Source organism: Chelonia mydas, chromosome 13 (assembly GCF_015237465.2).
Source record: "Chelonia mydas isolate rCheMyd1 chromosome 13, rCheMyd1.pri.v2, whole genome shotgun sequence".
Classification (NCBI taxonomy): Eukaryota; Metazoa; Chordata; order Testudines; family Cheloniidae; genus Chelonia; species Chelonia mydas.
Window position 1 is genome coordinate 37,931,046 of NC_051253.2, and position 20,015 is coordinate 37,951,060.

Sequence of the window (20,015 nt, forward strand, 5' to 3'; positions counted from 1 at the left end):
TAAAAGTTTTTTTTAAGTGAAATTGAACCAAATTTTTTTATTAGTTTTTTTAAAAAACTGTTTTTATCCAAAAAATCAAAACATTTCACTTTGAAAATTTCAGTATGAAATATTTGGTGTGTTTTTTTTCTGATTTGTTTTTGTTGTAAAATAAACAGTTTCGCAAATTTGATGCAAATTCATGAAATATTATAATCATAGAATCTCAGGGTTGGAAGGGACCTCAGGAGGTCATCTAGTCCAACCCCTGCTCAAAGCAGGACCAATCCCCCAGTTTTTGTCCCAGATCCCTAAATGACCCCCTCAAGGATTGAACTCACAACCCTGGGTTTAGCAGGCCAATACTCAAACCATGGCTGACCCAAACGTGCTTTTTTCAGGAAAGAAAATTGAGCTGAAAAATTTCACCCCCTTCTAATGCTGAGTTCCCTCAACTCCCACTAGAATTGGTTTGAGCTGAGGAAACACAACCTTCAATTGTTAAACACTCAAAATCGTCAAAATCCAAATATGGCCCACTTATAATAATAATTTGGAGTCAATCTAAACATTTTGGTCAACACAAAATGGCGTTTAGATGCCTAAGTGCTTCTGAAAATACCACTAGGCACCTAAATATCTTTGAAAATCTGGTGCTATGTGACTTAGGGGCAAAGTCCCACTGAAAGTCAACAGGGTTTATACTCTGACCTCCTTTTCATGCCTTTTGAAAACTTCACCATATATCTGTCATGGTGCATCAGATCCACATCTCTAAGCAGAAATAATCACATTGCACCACCTGAAAAGGACATTTTAAAAACACAATCATTGATATTGGTGAAGGGCCCAGAAACTTTCATAAAGGGCACGACAGAAAACCTGAACATAAACAAGGCTATTCCGGAACAGCTTTGTGCTGAGCAGACATTTTTCAAAAAATGACAACATAAAAATTACTATTCATGAGGAAGGGTGAACAAGAGCCGAGGGATTTGTTTAACTGAACAGTTCACTGGGCCTGAGTCTCTTTTCACAAAGATGCCAATAACTCCTCATGCAGCAGTGTACAAGAGGAATTTCAAACTCAATCCACAGGGGATAAAAATAATTTACCTACTCCACCTTTAATGTTTTCAGTAATTGACTTGTTCTTCGTATCTGAAAAATATATTTGGGTTATCAGTCACTGCATACTATCATTGGCAATAATGCAATCACCTAGGCAACAACATTCAGGGTACAATGATTAAGGCCAAGTTTGCATTTCCTGCAGGTTGTAAGTATCATAAGAAAGAAAAAAATGGGAGAAATGTATGATCTGATATGCAGTATCTTCAATTCTCCTACTAGGCTGCGTCAATATCTTGCCACTTTCTCCTTTAAAATATATAGACAATATATGGATGGATCTAGACTGTTCTCAGTCGTAGCAGATGACAGAACAAGGAGTAATGGTCTCAAGTTGCAGTGGGGAGGTTTAGGTTGGATATTAGGAAAAACTTTTTCACTAGGAGGGTGGTGAAACACTGGAATGCATTACCTAAGGAGGTAGTGGAATCTCCTTCCTTAGATATTTTTAAGGTCAGGCTTGACAAAGCCCTGGCTGGGATGATTTAGTTGGGGATTTGGTCCTGCTTTGAGCAGGGGTTTGGACTAGATGACCTCCTGAGGTCCCTTCCAACCCTGATATTCTATGATTCTATATACCTTCTAAACTTATCATTTGGCTAAAATCTTTTTCCCAGGATCCACCATCTATGTTCACAGTCACTGTGAGCTTCTCTATAGCTTTCCTAATGCACAGAGAGTGCCTGTCACGCCTCCCACCCCCATACTACACTGCAATCTGTCCACATTTCAGTTGCTAAAATGACCTTTCTTTGCTTGTGGTTCTGATTAGTAAGTGCCCTTTTGGAATCTCTCCACTGCAACCCCCTTGCATATTCCACAGAATTTAAAATTCTCTTCCTCTTTTTCAATGCCACCTCGCAATTTCATCCTTTTCTATTTGAACAGGACTGGGGAATCCAGCAGCAGAAATCTCACTTGGTGTATGACTGAAATAGCACAAAGATACCATGATCCTTTCCAATCCAGACAACGATAATGAAACTATAGTCACCAGTTTTGATTTTTAAAGATCCTAAGTGAGTTAGGTGCTCAAATCTCATTTAACCCCAATGGGATGTGGGTACCTAATTTTCTTAGGGTCCTTTGAAAACCCAGCCACTGTGAACGCTATTCACTAAAGTCTCACCCTGACAGAGGCAAGTTGAAGGGAGAGAGGAATGCTTGTCTCTTATTCTCTAGATCCACCTTGTGCTCATTGAGAGCTCTATGGAAATAACTTGTGAAAATCATACTCATCAGTTTTGGGAACATTCCCTACTTCCATGGCAGAGCTTTCTGATGTAGATGCATCTAAAAAAAACAACAACAACACTAAACTTTGGCCCTTGTGGAGGGAGGTCTCATTTCAGTTTCAAGAGTTTCCACTTCTATTTGTTTTGTCTCCTCTATTACTCTGGCTCTACCAGGAAGCCAAACTAGGACTAATTTAGCCCTGGCTACTTACACAGAATCATATAAATGTAAGGCAGGAAGGGGCCTCGACAGGTCATCTAGTCCAGTTCCGTGCACTGAGGCAGGACAAAATATTATCTAGACCATCCCTGACAGGTGTTTTTCTAAACTGTTCTTAAAAGCTTCCTGTGTCAGAGATTCCTCAACCTCCCTAGGGAATTTATTCCTGTGCCTAACTACCCTGACAGGAAGTTTTTCCGAATATCTAGCCTGAATCTCCCTTGCTCCTGTCCTGTCCTCAGTGGTTAAGGGGAACAATTTATCAACCCCCTCTTGACAGCAACCTTTTACGCATTTGAAAACTGTTGTCATGACCCCCTCAGTCTTCTCTTCTCCGGACTCAATAAAGTGAACTTTTTCAATCTTTCCTCATAGGTCCTGTTTTCTACATGTTTAATTAGAAAATTAGTGTGTTGTTCTCCTCTGGACTTTCTCCATTTGTCCATATCTTTCCTGAAGTTTGCTGCACAGTGCTCCTGCTGAGGCCTTAACAGTGCTGAGTAGAATGGAAGTATTACTTCTTGTGCCTTGCTTACAGCACTCCTGCCATGTGCTTTGTGATTGCACATAATTTGTGTGCAAAAGGAAGCTCTTGCTAAATATTTCCGGAGTACAGTCCCAGACAATGAAAATTCCACCTCGCTACAGAGAAGGAGTCTCTCTTTATTTCCAGGAACTCACAATTACTCACTGATAGCCGCCACACAGGACAGGAAATCTCTACAAAACTTTAGACTTTAAAGCTCTGGAGGTGGGCTGTGAATATTTGGTCCAAGGACCCATCAGGAACTGTGTTCATAGAGATTTTAGATGTGTCACCTAGAGACAATGAGGGTGGGAATTATTGTTTGCTCTGAAGGATTAGAAGACATGACCCCCGGAGATCTTGGCAAAATGCAGTAAGATAGATTCTTCCCTCATTTATTGATGGGTAAATCTATAGTAACTTCACAGGGTCCTCGCAGGCTTTCTCCCTCTTGAGCCTGCACCCTGTGTTTAGGCTGGTATAATAAAGAATCTTCCACGCCTTCTTTTGCTGGATCACCCAAGTGTCTTTATTTACAGTGTTTGTGCAGTTCCCAGATCCCGCAACAGCTAGTGCCCCACAGACCCTCCCCAGGGTCTCCTAGCTTTTGAGGCTTCCTTCTTTGGTAAGGAGAGAGTGATATCACCCTCCTAGCTCCTCCCAGGCTAGCCTCCCCACTGAGGTTTGCCCAGGGCTTTTATAGCCCTCTCATGCCTCAGCCCAGCTGTCAGCACTTAGCTCAGCATGTTCCTCCGAGCCAGACCTCCTTAGGGCTTGCAGCTGGGCTCCCTGCTGAGTACCTGTGTCTCTACCCCTGGCCTCCTGGCCAGAGAGCAAGCTGCAGCCAGCATTTTGGCAGGGCCTTAAAGGGGTTTACCCCGCCATGCCACATAACTCCAATGACTTCCTCTTCCCAACATATGCCACTGTTGCAGAGAATAGCATATGACTACAGAATGCCAAAGTCCTATAAGCTTCAGTATTCTCTCTATATATAAAAAGAAAAGGAGTACTTGTGGCACCTTAGAGACTAACCAATTTATTTATTCAGCTGAGCGGCGGCGAACCAGCTGAGCAGCGGGGGACAGCAGAGCAGCACACAGCAGGAGTTTGCCTGGGAGTTCGCCTGGAGTGAGCCCAGTGAGGCTTACATCTTGCCAACTTCTCCGAGGAAGCTCATAGTAGGAAGGTGATATGGAAGGGGGGGGTTCAGCTATTGTGACTTGCACTGGATGTGCCATGTTTGTCTTTCTTCCACAGGACAGAAGCGACTTTGTCTGTACAAAGTGCAAGCTGGTCTCCATATTGGAAGAGAAGATTGAAGGTCTGGAGCAACAGATAACGACCCTGCGTTGCATACGAGAAACTGAGGATTTCCTGGACAAAAGTCAGGATGTGCTTCTACGGGCACAAAGCTCTAAAAATTTAGAGCAGGTTGCACAGCGGAGCCAAGAGGCCAGTGAAGAGGCTTGGCAACATGTGACCTCCAGAGGAAGAAGGAGGGATGTCCAGGTTTCAGCAACGCAGACACAGGTAACTAACCGTTTTCATGTTCTCTCCACAGGTACTAATGCGGAGAGTGGACCAGATGATACGTCTGAGGGAAGGGAGCAGAAGGAGACTCCGCTGGTTGGAAGGCATGAGATGCACTGTCCTGAGATGGGGGGTTCCACGACCACCACTCCCAAGAGAAGGAGGCGGGTGGTGGTGGTCGGGGACTCTCTCCTCCGGGGGACTGAGTCATCTATCTGCCGCCCTGACCGGGAAAACCGAGAAGTCTGCTGCTTGCCAGGGGCTAAGATTCGTGATGTGACGGAGAGACTGCCAAGACTCATCAAGTCCTCGGATCGCTACCCCTTCCTGCTTCTCCACGTGGGCACCAATGATACTGCCAAGAATGACCTTGAGCGGATCACTGCGGACTACGTGGCTCTGGGAAGAAGGATAAAGGAGTTTGAGGCGCAAGTGGTGTTCTCGTCCATCCTCCCCGTGGAAGGAAAAGGACGGGGCAGGGACCGTCGGATCGTGGAAGTCAACGAATGGCTACGCAGGTGGTGTCGGAGAGAAGGCTTTGGATTCTTTGACCATGGGATGGTGTTCCATGAAGGAGGAGTGCTGGGCAGAGATGGGCTCCATCTTACGAAGAGAGGGAAGAGCATCTTTGCGAGCAGGCTGGCTAACCTAGTGAGGAGGGCTTTAAACTAGGTTCACCGGGGGAAGGAGACCAAAGCCCTGAGGTAAGTGGGAAAGCGGGATACCGGGAGGAAACACAGGCAGGAACGTCTGTGAGGGGCGGGCTCCTGCCTCATACTGAGAAGGAGGGGCGATCAGCAGGTTATCTCAAGTGCTTGTATACAAATACACAAAGCCTTGGAAACAAGCAGGGAGAACTGGAGGTCCTGGTGATGTCAAGGAGTTATGATGTCATTGGAATAACAGAGACTTGGTGGGATAACTCACATGACTGGAGTACTGTCATGGATGGTTATAAACTGTTCAGGAAGGACAGGCAGGGCAGAAAAGGTGGTGGAGTAGCACTGTATGTAAGGGAGCAGTATGACTGCTCAGAGCTCCGGTATGAAACTGCAGAAAAACCTGAGTGTCTATGGATTAAGTTTAGAAATGTGAGCAACAAGAGTGATGTAGTGGTGGGAGTCTGCTATAGACCACCGGACCAGGGGGATGAGGTGGATGAGGCTTTCTTCTGGCAACTCGCAGAAGCTACTAGATCGCACGCCCTGGTTCTCATGGGTGACTTTAATTTTCCTGATATTTGCTGGGAGAGCAATACAGCGGTGCATAGACAATCCAGGAAGTTTTTGGAAAGCGTAGGGGACAATTTCCTGGTGCAAGTGCTAGACGAGCCAACTAGGGGGGGAGCTTTTCTTGACCTGCTGCTCACAAACAGGGAAGAATTAGTGGGGGAAGAAAAAGTGGACGGGAATCTGGGAGGCAGTGACCATGAGTTGGTTGAGTTCAGGATCCTGACGCAGGGAAGAAAGGTAAGCAGCAGGATACGGACCCTGGACTTCAGGAAAGCAGACTTCGACTCCCTCAGGGAGCGGATGGGTAGGATCCCCTGGGGGACTAACATGAAGGGGAAAGGAGTCCAGGAGAGCTGGCTGTATTTCAAGGAATCCCTGTTGAGGTTACAGGGACAAACCATCCCGATGAGTCGAAAGAATAGTAAATATGGCAGGCGACCAGCTTGGCTTAACGGTGAAATCCTAGCGGATCTTAAACATAAAAAAGAAGCTTACAAGAAGTGGAAGGTTGGACATATGACCAGGGAAGAGTATAAAAATATTGCTCGGGCATGTAGGAATGAAATCAGGAGGGCCAAATCGCACCTGGAGCTGCAGCTAGCAAGAGATGTCAAGAGTAACAAGAAGGGTTTCTTCAGGTATGTTGGCAACAAGAAGAAAGCCAAGGAAAGTGTGGGCCCCTTACTGAATGAGGGAGGCAACCTAGTGACAGAGGATGTGGAGAAAGCTAATGTGCTCAATGCTTTTTTTGCCTCTGTCTTCACGAACAAGGACAGCTCCCAGACTGCTGCGCTGGGCATCGCAACATGGGGAGTAGATGGCCAGCCCTCTGTGGAGAAAGAGGTGGTTAGGGACTATTTAGAAAAGCTGGACGTGCACAAGTCTATGGGGCCGGACGAGTTGCATCCGAGAGTGCTAAAGGAATTGGCGGATGTGATTGCAGAGCCATTGGCCATTATCTTTGAAAACTTGTGGCGAACGGGGGAAGTCCCAGATGACTGGAAAAAGGCTAATGTAGTGCCAATCTTTAAAAAAGGGAAGAAGGAGGATCCTGGGAACTACAGGCCAGTCAGCCTCACCTCAGTCCCCGGAAAAATCATGGAGCAGGTCCTCAAGGAATCAATCCTGAAGCACTTACACGAGAGGAAAGTGATCAGGAACAGTCAGCATGGATTCACCAAGGGTAGGTCATGCCTGACTAATCTAATAGCCTTCTATGATGAGATTACTGATTCTGTGGATGAAGGGAAAGCAGTGGATGTATTGTTTCTTGACTTTAGCAAAGCTTTTGACACGGTCTCCCACAGTATTCTTGTCAGCAAGTTAAAGAAGTATGGGCTGGATGAATGCACTATAAGGTGGGTAGAAAGTTGGCTAGATTGTCGGGCTCAACGGGTAGTGATCAATGGCTCCATGTCTAGTTGGCAGCCGGTGTCAAGTGGAGTGCCCCAGGGGTCGGTCCGGGGGCCGGTTTTGTTTAATATCTTCATAAATGATCTGGAGGATGGTGTGGATTGCACTCTCAGCAAATTTGCAGATGATACTAAACTGGGAGGAGTGGTAGATACGCTGGAGGGCAGGGATAGGATACAGAGGGACCTAGACAAATTGGAGGATTGGGCCAAAAGAAACCTGATGCGGTTCAATAAGGATAAGTACAGGGTCCTGCACTTAGGACGGAAGAACCCAATGCACAGCTACAGACTAGGGACCGAATGGCTAGGCAGCAGTTCTGCGGAAAAGGACCTAGGGGTTACAGTGGACGAGAAGCTGGATATGAGTCAGCAGTGTGCCCTTGTTGCCAAGAAGGCCAATGGCATTTTGGGATGTATAAGTAGGGGCACAGCGAGCAGATCGAGGGACGTGATCGTTCCCCTCTACTCGACATTGGTGAGGCCTCATCTGGAGTACTGTGTCCAGTTTTGGGCCCCACACTACAAGAAGGACGTGGATAAATTGGAGAGAGTCCAGCGAAGGGCAACAAAAATGATTAGGGGTCTGGAACACATGACTTATGAGGAGAGGCTGAGGAAACTGGGATTGTTTAGTCTGCGGAAGAGAAGAATGAGGGGGGATTTGATAGCTGCTTTCAACTACCTGAGAGGTGGTTCCAGAGAGGATGGTTCTAGACTATTCTCAGTGGTAGAAGAGGACAGGACAAGGAGTAATGGTCTCAAGTTGCAGTGGGGGAGGTTTAGGTTGGATATTAGGAAAAACTTTTTCACTAAGAGGGTGGTGAAACACTGGAATGCGTTACCTAGGGAGGTGGTAGAATCTCCTTCCTTGGAAGTTTTTAAGGTCAGGCTTGACAAAGCCTTGGCTGGGATGATTTGATTGGGGATTGGTCCTGCTTTGAGCAGGGGGTTGGACTAGATGACCTCCTGAGGTCCCTTCCAGCCCTGATATTCTATGGTTCTATGATTCTATGATTCTATGATTTGAGCATAAGCTTTCGTGAGCTACAGCTCACTTCATCAGATGCTGTAGTTCACGAAAGCTTATGCTCAAATAAATTGGTTAGTCTCTAAGGTGCCACAAGTACTCCTTTTCTTTTTGCGAATACAGACTAACACGGCTGTTACTCTGAAACCTCTCTCTATATATAGGTTTAAAGCCAGAAGGGACCATTAGATCACCTAGTCTGATCTATTGTATAGCATGGGCCATACAATTTCATCCAGTTACTTTCACCGAGCCTGGTAACTTGTGTTTGACTAAAGTATCTCTTCCAGAAAGGCATCCAATCAGACTTTGAAGCCAAAGAGATGGAGATTCCACCACTTCCCTTGGGAGTTTGTTCCAATGGTTAATCACTCTCATCATTAATAGGTGTGCCTTATTTCTCACTTTGATTTGTCTCACTTTAACTTCCCGCCATTGCTTCTTTTTATGCCTTTCCCTGCTAGATTCAAGAGTATGCCTGTATTTTATCACTGTGAAAGTGCACCGGACCCTCACTAGAACGCGGGGTCGGGATCCATGAGTGATACCACATTAACATGGGGACAGCGTTATAGTGGAGGCCACGTTACCATGGATCCCAATTTAAATATTTAAATTTGGGATCCATCGCCAGGACCGCACTATATACAAATCCGCGCTATAGTGATGCGCGCTCTAGTGAGGGTCCGCTGTATTTAAACACCATAATCTAGTCACCTCTTGGACTTCTTTTTCATACATTAAACAGACTGAACTCCTTAAATTTCTCACTGTATAAGACTTGGCATAATTTTTGTGACACTTCTCTGCATTCATCTCCAATGTTTCAGTGACCCATTTTCAAATATGGACACCAGAACCAGAGACAGAATTCAAGTATCAATTTCAGGGAGTGGATTGGGAATCAACTCAAGCCAGTTCTACTCCTGCCTTTGCCAAAAGTTTTCTAGGTGATATTTGAGAAGTCACTTAGGCTGGGATTTGTAAGGGATTAAATGCTCATATCCCACTGAACATCAATTTTAATTTGTTGAGATACCTTTGAATTTACCCAACTTTTTACCCAACTTTATTTCTCATTGAACCTCAGTTCCCCATCCTGAATTTTTGAAAGCTTCTCAGATACTTTGGTGGTAACCATCAAAGAGTTGCCTATATTATTTAAGAAACAGGAGCTTCCCTGAGCACACACTTAGAAAACAGAGAACATGAGCATTACTCATGAGACTATGTCATTAACAATCTGGATATGATTATCCTCTCAAGCAGGAGCAGATCAGAAGCAATTCCACTGTTGGTAGTGCTAGTCTGAAAATGTGTTAGCGCTCACTTTACTTGTAAGGGGTTTCCTGATCAGGCCTGTAGGCTATTGGGCTCTAAGGGAGGCATGTGATCTAGGTTTTTAAGCAGTCATTCTGAATAAAGCCAGCCTAGATCAAGGTGGGGAGAGTTTTGCCTCTCTGTTTTAGGGGGCAGCCTGCTTTTTCTCTCTCTGTTTTTATTTCCTGAGTATTGAGGTTCTGGATTTTTTAAAAAAATAATGTAATATTACACTGCAACCTTCCAGCAAGAGTATTTAATGTTTTTATCCAACTTCTCTGTTTGAATGCTATGAACATAAAAGCAGTTACAGCTATAGGGTCAGAGCGAGAGATCCAGAATTATACACACCTACCTGGTGAAAAGCCACCTGGTGAAGCTCCTGCTGGCTCACTCTGCAATGAGCCTTCCATATCACCTGAAAATGTCATAAGGATTTCCAGTCATTTCACACAGCCACAGACAACAATATAATAATTTAAGAACCAGTATTCAGGTTACAATGATGACATTTGCTAGTAACAGAAGGACAAAAATATTAGTTGAGCTACAGCAGAATTGAGTTCCCCTTCTGCTACTGCTAATCTGGGGTTGCCTCCACATTTTTTCCTTTTCCAAAAATTGAAAAATTATCCTTTATTGTGTGTCCACATTGCAAAAATCAGTGTTAAAAAGTGTTATAATTACATGCTATCACTTTCCTTGTAAGGGGTTTCCTGGTCATATTTGCAAGTTAAAGGACTTTGAGGGAAGCATGCAATGTGGGTGTTTCAGCACTCAGTCTACAAAGAGGCAGCCTAGAGCAAGATGGTTGAGTTGTGCTAGCTTGCCTTAACGAGCAGCCTGCTTTTTCTCTCTCTGTTTTTGTTTCTTGTGTGGAAAGGTTCTGCATTTTCAGAAAAACATGGTGATACCTCGCAACCTTGGAGCAAAATTATGCAATTTTTAATCTAACTTCTCCGTTTGAATGCTATGAACATAAAAGCAGTTACAACTGTAAGGTCAGGGTGAGAGATCCAGGAAGATATACACTTACCTAGTGAAAAGCCACCTGGTGCAGATCCTGCTGGCTCACACTGTAATGCACCTTCCATATCACCTGAAAATGTCATAAGGATTTCCAGTCATTTCACACAGCCACAGACAATAACATAAACATCTAAGGGCTAGTTTAAACTGAAAACCTAGGTCAGTTTAGCTACTTCACTCACAGGTGTGAAAAATTCACACCTCTGAGAGATGCAATAAAATGACGTAAGCCCCAGTATAGACACAGGTAGTTTGATGGAAGAATTAGCCTAGTTACCTCCTCTCAAGGGGGAACACTAACTACAATGATGGAAAAAACCCTTCCATCGGTCCAGGAAGTATTGACAAGACAGCACTACAGTGACACAACTGCAGTGCCATAGCTGTGCCATTTTAACATCTGTAGACGTGTAGACAAAGCTTAAGAAACAACACACAGAGTACAATGAAGATATTGTCAAGTAGCCCAAGGACAAAGTTGTTAGTTGAAATGCCTCAGGATAGATTCTTCCCCCTCCTTCCCTACCTCTAGTCTGGGATGTCTCCACATTTTGCCTTTTTTTTTTTTTTTACTTTTCATCTGAAAAAAAAATTATCCCTTCCTCTGTGTCCACATGGCTACAATCAGGGCTTGTCTACATTATCCGCTGGATTGGCAGGCAGTGATTGATCCAGCAGGGGTCGATTTATCGCATCTAGTCTAGACGCGATAAATCAACTGCCGAGCACTCTCGGTACTCCACCAGGGCGAGAGGCGCAGGCAGAGGCGATGGGAGAGTGTCAGTCATTGACTTACCGCAATGAAGTGCGGTAAGTAGATCTAAGTACGTCGACTTCAGCTACGTTATTCATGTAGCTGAAGTTGCGTAACTTAGATCAATCCCCCCGCCCTCTTAGTGAAGACCAAGCCTCAGTGTCCAAACTTTATTATTTCTCTTCTCAACTACTGCAGCCTCTTCCTCTATTGTCTCACAAAAACATTCATTAATCCACTTCTGGTTGGACCAAAATTCTACCCCAATATCATCTTCCTCATTGTCTGCCGAGATGGCCACATCACCTCGAGGGCTGTTTGAAAGTTTTCTGTCAAAACTATTTTTAAATAGTTTTAGCTGCAAAATTAGGGTGTGGGGAGTTTGGGTTGTCGGGGACATTATTATGAATATCCCCAAAATGTCAATGAAAACAGAAATGTTATATATTTAAAATAATTCCATTTAATCAAACAGTTATTTTTCACAAACACACACACACACGACAAGGTCTAGTTTGTTGATTAGCACCATAATGAATTCCATAAATAAAAAATTCTATATTTACAAAATGGTTTCTTCTTTAGCCATCATCCTGGGGCTGGTTTTGTTCAAAATCTTTATTAATGATCTGGATGAGGGGATGGATTGCACCCTCTACACTAAGCTGGGGGAGAGGTAGATACACTGGAGGGTAGGGATAGGTTCCAGAGTGACCTAGACAGATTGGAGGATTGGGCCAAAATAAATCTAATGAGGTTCAACAAGGACAAGTGGAGAGTCCTGCACTTAGGATGGAAGAATCCCATGCACTGATACAGGCTGGCTAAGCAGCAGTTCTGCAGAAAAGGACCTGGACATTACAGTGGATGAGAAGCTGGATATGAGTCAACAGTGTGCCCTTGTTGCCAAGAAGGCTAACAGCATATTGGGCTATATTAGTAGGTACATTGCCAGCTGTCAAGGTTCCTTCCCCACCCTGAACTCTAGGGTACAGATGTGGGGACCTGCATGAAAACCTACTAAGCTTACTTTTACCAGCTTAGGTTAAAACTTCCCCAAGGTACAAATTAATTTTACCCTTTGTCCTTGGAATTTCCACTGCCACCACCAAACTTTAACTGGGTTTACTGGGAAACGTAGTTTGGATACGTCATTCCCCCCAAAATCCTCCCAACCCTTGCACCCCACTTCCTGGGGAAGGTTTGGTAAAAATCCTCACCAATTTGCATAGGTGGCCACAGACCCAAACCCTTGGATCTTAGAACAATGAAAAAGCATTCAGTTTTCTTACAAGAAGACTTTTAATAGAAAGGAATCACCTCTGTAAAATCAGGATGGTAAATACCTTACAGGGTAATTAGATTCAAAACATAGAGAATCCCTCTAGGCAAAACCTTAAGTTACAAAAAAGACACACAGACAGGAATAGTCATTCTATTCAGCACAGTTCTTTTCTCAGACATTTAAAGAAATCATAATCTAACACATACCTAGCTAGATTACTTACTAAAAGTTCTAAGACTACATTCCTGTTCTGTCCCCGGCAAAAGCAGCATACAGACAGACACAGACCATTTGTTTTTTCTCCCTCCTCCCAGCTTTTGAAAGTATCTTGTCTCCTCATTGGTCATTTTGGTCAGGTGCCAGCGAGGTTACCTTTAGCTTCTTAACCCTTTACAGGTGAGAGGATTTTTCCTCTGGCCAGGAGGGATTTTAAAGGGGTTTACCCTTCCCTTTATATTTATGACACGTCCCCCCAAATCTCAGCTAGGGTGAAATGCTGGCTGGGATTTCTTCCTGGAGCTCTAGGAAAAACAGAGTTAATAAGACACATGCACCTCTAAATATACTACCAAGTACATAAAGACTAACAATATTTTCCACATCTCAAGGATGATTTTAACCAGTTGATTCGGGGAAACTTTCACGGGAGAGTGCATCAGCCACTTTGTTAGAAGCTCCTGAGATGTGTTGGATGTCAAAATCAAAATCTTGGAGAGCTAAACTCCACCGAATAAGTTTTTTGTTATTTCCCATGGCGGTATGAAGCCACTGTAGTGCAGCATGGTTGGTTTGCAGGTGGAAACGCCGTCCCCAAACATATGGGCGTAGCTTTTCCAGGGCGGAGACAATGGCGTAACATTCTTTTTCACTGACTGACCAGTTGCTTTCCCTCTCAGAATTCTTGATCAGGTCCTTTCTGCATTTCCCTCTCAGAATTCTTGATCAGGTCCTTTCTGCATTAAAACTGCTCCCACACCACGCTCGGACACATCTGTGGTTACTAGGAATGGTTTGTCAAAGTCTGGGGCCCTTAGTACAGGGTCAGACATGAGTGTCACTTTAAGCTGGTTAAAGGCGTTCTGACACTTTTTGGTCCACTGAATGGCATTTGGCTGTTTCTTTTTGGTTAGGTCTGTCAGTGGGGTGGCGATTTGGCTGTATTGTGGTACAAAATCGTCTGTAATAACCGGCCAAGCCTAAGAAGGATTGAACCTGTTTCTTTGACTTTGGGACAGGCCACTTTTGGATAGCATCCACTTTGGCCTGTAGGGGGTTGATAGTTCCTTGACCCACCTGGTGTCCAAGGTAAGTCACTCTGTTTAGGCCTATTTGACACTTCTTAGCCTTAACAGTTAGTCCTGCCTCCCTTATGCGCTCAAGGACTTTTTGTAGATGTTCCAGGTGGTCTGCCCAGGAATCCGAAAATATGGCCACATCGTCAAGGTAGGCGACTGCATATTCTCCTAATCCCGCTAGGAGACCATCTACAAGTCTTTGGAAGGTGGCCGGTGCATTTCGCAGCCCGAAAGGGAGGACATTAAATTCATACAGCCTGAGATGTGTGGTGAAGGCTGAACTTTCCTTGGCGGATTCATCTAGCAGTATTTGCCAGTACCCCTTGGTTAAGTCCAAGGTAGAGATGAACTGGGCCCGTCCCAGTTTCTCTAATACGTCATCTGTGCGTGGCATTGGATAGTTGTCTGGGCAAGTTACAGCATTTAGCTTATGGTAGTCCATGCAAAAACGTATCTCCCCATCTGGTTTGGGAACTAGAACCACTGGAGATGCCCATGCACTTCCAGACGGGCGGATTACCCCCATCTGTAACATATCCTGGATCTCCCGTTCTATAGCAGTTTTAGCTTGAGGAGACACCCGGTAAGGTTGGACTTTAATTGGGTGAGCATTACCTGTGTCAATGGAGTGGTATGCCCGTTCAGTCAGTTCTGGGGTGGCTGAGAACGTTGGTGCGTAGCTAGTGCACAGCTCCTTGATCTGCTGTCGCTGCATACGCCCAAGGGTCATGGAGAGGTTCACCTCTTCCACACCAGCAGCACTTTTCCCTTCGTAGTAGACACCTTCAGGCCACTCGGCGTTGTCTCCTCCCTGGGCTGTAAACTGACAAACCTTTAATTCTCTGGAATAAAAGGGCTTTAGAGAATTAATATGGTACACCTTAGCCCTGGTGTTGCTTAGAGCTACTGCTTCTGGCCATCGGGTGGCAAAATCCGTGAAAGTCAGGATGTACTGCTTTCTTCTGGGTGTCTTTTTTGGAAAAGGACCCAGAATATCCACAGCTACTCGCTGAAATGGAACTTCAATGATGGGGAATGGCTGGAGAGGGGCTTTGACCTGGTCTTGGGGTTTTCCCACTCTTTGGCATACTTCACAAGACCGGACATAGGTAGAAACATCCTTGCCCATTCCCTCCCAGTGGAATGACCCCCCCAAATGGTCTTTGGTCCTGTTCACCCCAGCATGGCCACTAGGATGATTGTGGGCTAAGCTCAAGAGCTTGGCCCGGTATTTAGTTGGAACTACCAAGTATCTCTGAGGATGCCAGTCTTCCTGGTGTCCACCAGAAAGAGTTTCCTTGTATAAAAGTCCTCTTTCTACAACAAACCTGGATCGATTAGAAGAGCTGAGAGGCGGTGGGTTGCTCCGTGCCATCGTCCAAGCTCTCTGGAGGCTTTCATCTGCTTCCTGTTTGGTCTGGAACTGTTCCCTTGATGCTGGAGACATCAGTTCCTCATTGGATTGTGGACCTATGCTTGGTCCCTCTGGAAGCGATGTAAGGGATGGGGCTGTTTCCGTTGACTGTGAACCGCTCTCCGCTGGGACACTATGTTGGGGTTCAGGCTCTGGCTGAGTTTCTTGTGTAGGGTTATAGGCTGCTGCTGGTTCAGGTTCGGTGGGGCCCTCTGGTGTTGAGGTTGCAAGTACTGGATTCAGTGCTGGCAATGGGTCTGGGTGCTGGTTGTTCTGCTGGTTCTGGTTCTGGGACTGGTTCCGTCTGGGTCTCTGGGACTGGATCCACTACTGCTGTTGCAGACATTGGCCTGGGGTCCGGGTCCATCACCTCTGACCACGTCCTGATAGAAGTTTCCGGAACAGAGCTAGGCCTCACGGCTTATTTAGCCTGGCTGCAGGTGACCATTCCCACCCTCTTGGCCCGCTTCACATGATGGCCAAGTCTTCCCCCAACAGCATGGGGACGGGACAATCATCATAGACTGCAAAAGTCCACTTTCCTGACCAGCCCTGGTACTGGACAGGCAACTTGGCTATAGGCAAATCGAAAGAGTTGGACTTGAAGGGTTGAATCGTCACTTGGATCTCTGGGTTTATTAAATTGGGGTCCACTAAGGAAGCATGGATAGCTGACACTTGTGCTCCGGTGTCCCTCCACGCGGTGACCTTCTTCCCGCCCACACTCACAGTTTCCCACCGCTCCAAGGGTATCTGGGTCGGTATCTGGGTCTGCGGACCTCTGGTGTGATTCCGGTGCAATGAACTGTAATCTGTTGGAGTTCTTGGGGCAGTTGGCCTTTACATGCCCCAGCTCGTTACATTTAAAACATCGTTCAGCTGACGGGTCACTGGCGTAAGGTGGGTTGCTGGAGAATGGGGTGGTGGGACGATAAGGTGTCTGGAGGGTTCTTTGGGGGGTAGGTGGGGCCTTCGGCGGCTCCCGGTAATAGCGTGTGATCTGGGGTTGTCCCTTCTGGTCTCCGCTCCAACTGCGACCAGTTTTCTTCTTCTCTGCCATTCACCTCCACCCATCTCGCTCCAATCTCTCCTGCCTCGATTACAGTTTGGGGCTTCCCATCTAGGATGTATCTTTCTATTTCCTCAGGAACACCCTCTAAAAATTGTTCCATTTGCATTAGGAAGGGCAAATTTACTGGAGATTCAACACTTGCTCCTGATATCCAGGCATCCCAATGTTTCACAATGTGGTAGGCATGTCGGGTAAATGATACGTCTGGTTTCCACCTTAGAGCTCTGAAACCTCCGACGAGAATGCTCGGGTATGATCCCCATTCTGACTCTCGCCTTGGATTTAAACAGTTCATACTTGTTCATGTGTTCTTTAGGCATTTCAGCCGCCACCTCAACTGAGGGTCCACTGAGCTGCGGCCTTAGCTCTACCATGTATTGGTTGGTAGAGATGCTGTACCCAAGGCAGGCCCTTTCTAAGTTTTCTAAGAAGGCCTCAGTATCATCACCTGCCTCGTAGTTGGGAAACTTTCTGGGATGGGAAGTGGTACCTGGAGAAGGATTGCTAGGGTTTGTTGGTATATTCTGCTGAGCCTTTATCTTCTCCATCTCCTCCACATGCTTCCTCTCTTTTTCCTTTTCCTGCAGTTCTTTGGCCCTTGCCTCCATTTCTTTGGCCCTTGCTTCCATTTCTTTGGCCCTTGCTTCCATAGCTCTCCTGTGAGCAGACACTTGGTGTTGTTCTGCCTCTTTCGCTGCCTCCCTTTCTTTGTCCTTTGCCTCCATTTCTTTGTCCCTTGCCTCCATCTCTTTGTCCTTTGCCTCCATTGTTCTCCTGTCAGCAGCTTCTAGAGCTTTTTCGGCTTCTTTCATTGTCTCCAGTTTGGCTAACTCCAATTTGTGTAGTGCCTTGGTGTCTGTCATCTTTACCTCTCTGTTTTTAACTAACTTTACACCCGAGGGTTAGAAATAAAACAAACAAAACTTGGCTTGTAAAATTTTGCCCTGCTGGAATAGGATACCTATTCTCTGATAGTGATTGTCAGCCTACAGAAAAAGACAATTCCCTTTGTCTCTGCTCTGGCTCCAAATCAAAGCAAAAAACCTCCACTCCTTGGAAACCTCCTTTCCAGCAGCCCCAAAGGAAAAAAAAATTCCTTTTCAAATCTGTGCTCCTTGTAAAAAAAAATCAAAATCCTAAAAAAAAAACCCTACCACTTTTGTCTCCAGGCAAATGGGTAGAACACTCCCCTATTTACTTTTAGGGGGAAAAAACCTCTGGTTTGCGAAGACTGTGAATTTCCCTGCAGGAGGTTAAGTACTCTGCCTCCAGGCAAAGAAAACCTGCAATTCACAAAGATAATCCCCTTTTGTCTCTGCTCTGGCCCCAAAGCAGAGAAAAAACTAGCTGCTTTCAGTTGGACCTCCTTTCCAGCAGCCCCAAAGGAAAAAAAAAATTCCTTTTTAAAATCTGTATTTCTGGCTCAAAAAAATCTCAAATTGATCTCAAAAGGATTTCAGGTTAATCACCAGCAGATCGAGGAAAGTGATTATTCTTTTTGGCACTGGTGAGGCCACATCTGGAGTATTGCATCCAGTTTTGGGCCCCCCACTTCAGAAAAGATGTGGAGTAATTGGAGAGAGTCCAGCGGAGGACAACTAAAATGATCAGGGGCCTGGACACATGACTTACGACCAGAGGCTGAGGGAACTGGGCTTGTTTAGTCTGCAGAAGAGAAGAGTGAAGGGGGATTTGATAGCAGCCTTCAACCACCTGAAGGGGGGTTCCAAATAGGATGGAGCTCAGCTTTTCTCAGTGGTGGCAGATGACAGAACAAGGAGCAATGGTCTCAAGTTGCAGTGCGGGAGATCTAGGTTGGATATTAGGAAACACTATTTCACTAGGAGTGAGGTGAAGCACTGGAATGGGTTACCTAGGGAGGTGGTGGAATCTCCATCCTTAGAGGTTTTTAAGGCCCAGCTTGACAAAGCTCTGGCTCGGATGATTTAGTTGGTGTTGGTCCTGCTTTGAGCAGGGGATGGGACTAGATGACCTCCTGAGGTCTCTTGCAGCCCTAATCTTCTATGATTCTATGATCCTTTGTCAAACAGAGAATGTGAGAGTTAATATTTATTGGAATGGATAACCAATACTCACAACACAATTTGCCCAATTCAGGTAAAAATCAGAACCAACATTACTCTTGTAAAGAGAGTTACAGGTTTCCAGGAATGTATTGTTATACTGAAACATATTAATGACTGCCATCTGGTATGTATTTGATCTGAAGACATTCACAGACCTCTTCCATGCCAGTGGGCCTGTTATGCATACTTCAGACTCAGAAGGCTCATATAAATCAGCCTAGGTAGGAAATGGTTTTCCCATTCCACAAAAATTTTGGAGATTTCCAAAATGTGCCTGTCTTGAATTGATTCAAATAGTCAAATCTCAAAATGCTTTGCAAACTGACATACCTCACCCCTAAAATCAGTTCTGATCAATTGAAATGTTTCATTTAAATAATGTTAATCCTTTTCCTTAGTATAAATTAAGTTCACTTTCAAAATGAAAAGCTTTTTAAACTGAAAAAATATTTGTTTAGTTTAAAGTATGCTGAAACAGGATTTTTCATCAATTTCAAAGTATTTTTTCCAGCTTTTTTAGTTGGGGTGTTAATCGAAATTAACACTTTCCAATTGACAGTTTGAGTTTTGTCAAAGTGGCATTTTTCAGGAACAAAAAACTATTTTGTCAAAAAAATTCCCAATCATCTCTACAATTACACCCTTTTAGTGAAACAAATGCAAACAATGAGAGTATTTCCTATGGCAGGTCAGATTTCATCCATGCATACCATGGTTTCCCTGGTTGTACATGCAAAGGCTATGATATTTGTTGAAGGCTGGGTATCAGAGAGGCAGAAGGCCAAGAGATGGAGTTGTGAGCATGACCGTGAAAAGGAAGCACAGAGATTGAGCTGGTTGGGCACAGAGCTCTTTGAGTGGCAGACTTGGGGATTTCTGAGGAAGGAAACTGCTCGTTTTTTTGTTTCTACTCTGTTCAGGGAGACATGATTTACCTGACTTGTTTCATCTATTCCTCCCCCAAACAACATGGCCCTGAAGACCCCAACTATTGGCTAACGATGCAGAACAAAACAGGCAGCCAAATGTATATACTTACCAGCTTCAGGTTCAAGGGTGGGTGCTGGAAACCCCTCGACTATTCCTTCTGGACAACCTGAAAATGCCATTAGGATTATCAGTTATTTCATGGACAATCACATAATCAACTAGGAAGCAATTCATGTTACAAAGATCACGGTCAAGTCAATATTTTCAAGTTTCAAAAGGAACAAAATTTGTAGAAATTAGAGGAAATCCAATTTTTTTAGCTGAAATAGTTTTTTAACCAAAAAACAAAAGTAAACAAAATAAAATTTCTGCACAGAAACATTTCTGGGGGTTGAATATTTCTATTGTTTTCATGAGTGACTAGAATATGAAAACTGATTTTTTTTCAGTAAATTTGTTTTGGTTTTGATAAAAACAATCATTTTTTAGAAAACTGTTAGTGAAATATTTTTTATTTCTGGTATTTCAGTG

The 20,015-nt window shown here is 44.7% G+C and overlaps 1 protein-coding gene across 4 annotated transcripts in view; it reads right to left on the minus strand.

Moving 5' to 3' along the window:
- Positions 1 to 20,015, minus strand: part of LOC102930792 (cytosolic phospholipase A2 gamma) — a 49,796-nt gene that overhangs the window by 8,302 nt on the left and 21,479 nt on the right. For 2 of the 4 annotated variants that reach the window (XM_027824576.3, XM_027824573.3), the window contains exons 10-13: positions 19,594 to 19,650; positions 10,655 to 10,717; positions 9,974 to 10,036; positions 1,096 to 1,140 (exon numbers count right to left, since the gene is read on the minus strand). In XM_027824576.3, the coding sequence (XP_027680377.1) occupies positions 1,096 to 1,140; positions 9,974 to 10,036; positions 10,655 to 10,717; positions 19,594 to 19,650 (228 nt within the window). The remainder of the gene's footprint in view (positions 1 to 1,095; positions 1,141 to 9,973; positions 10,037 to 10,654; positions 10,718 to 19,593; positions 19,651 to 20,015) is intronic. The other 2 variants (XM_043527107.1, XM_043527106.1) reach the window with 1 other exon arrangement.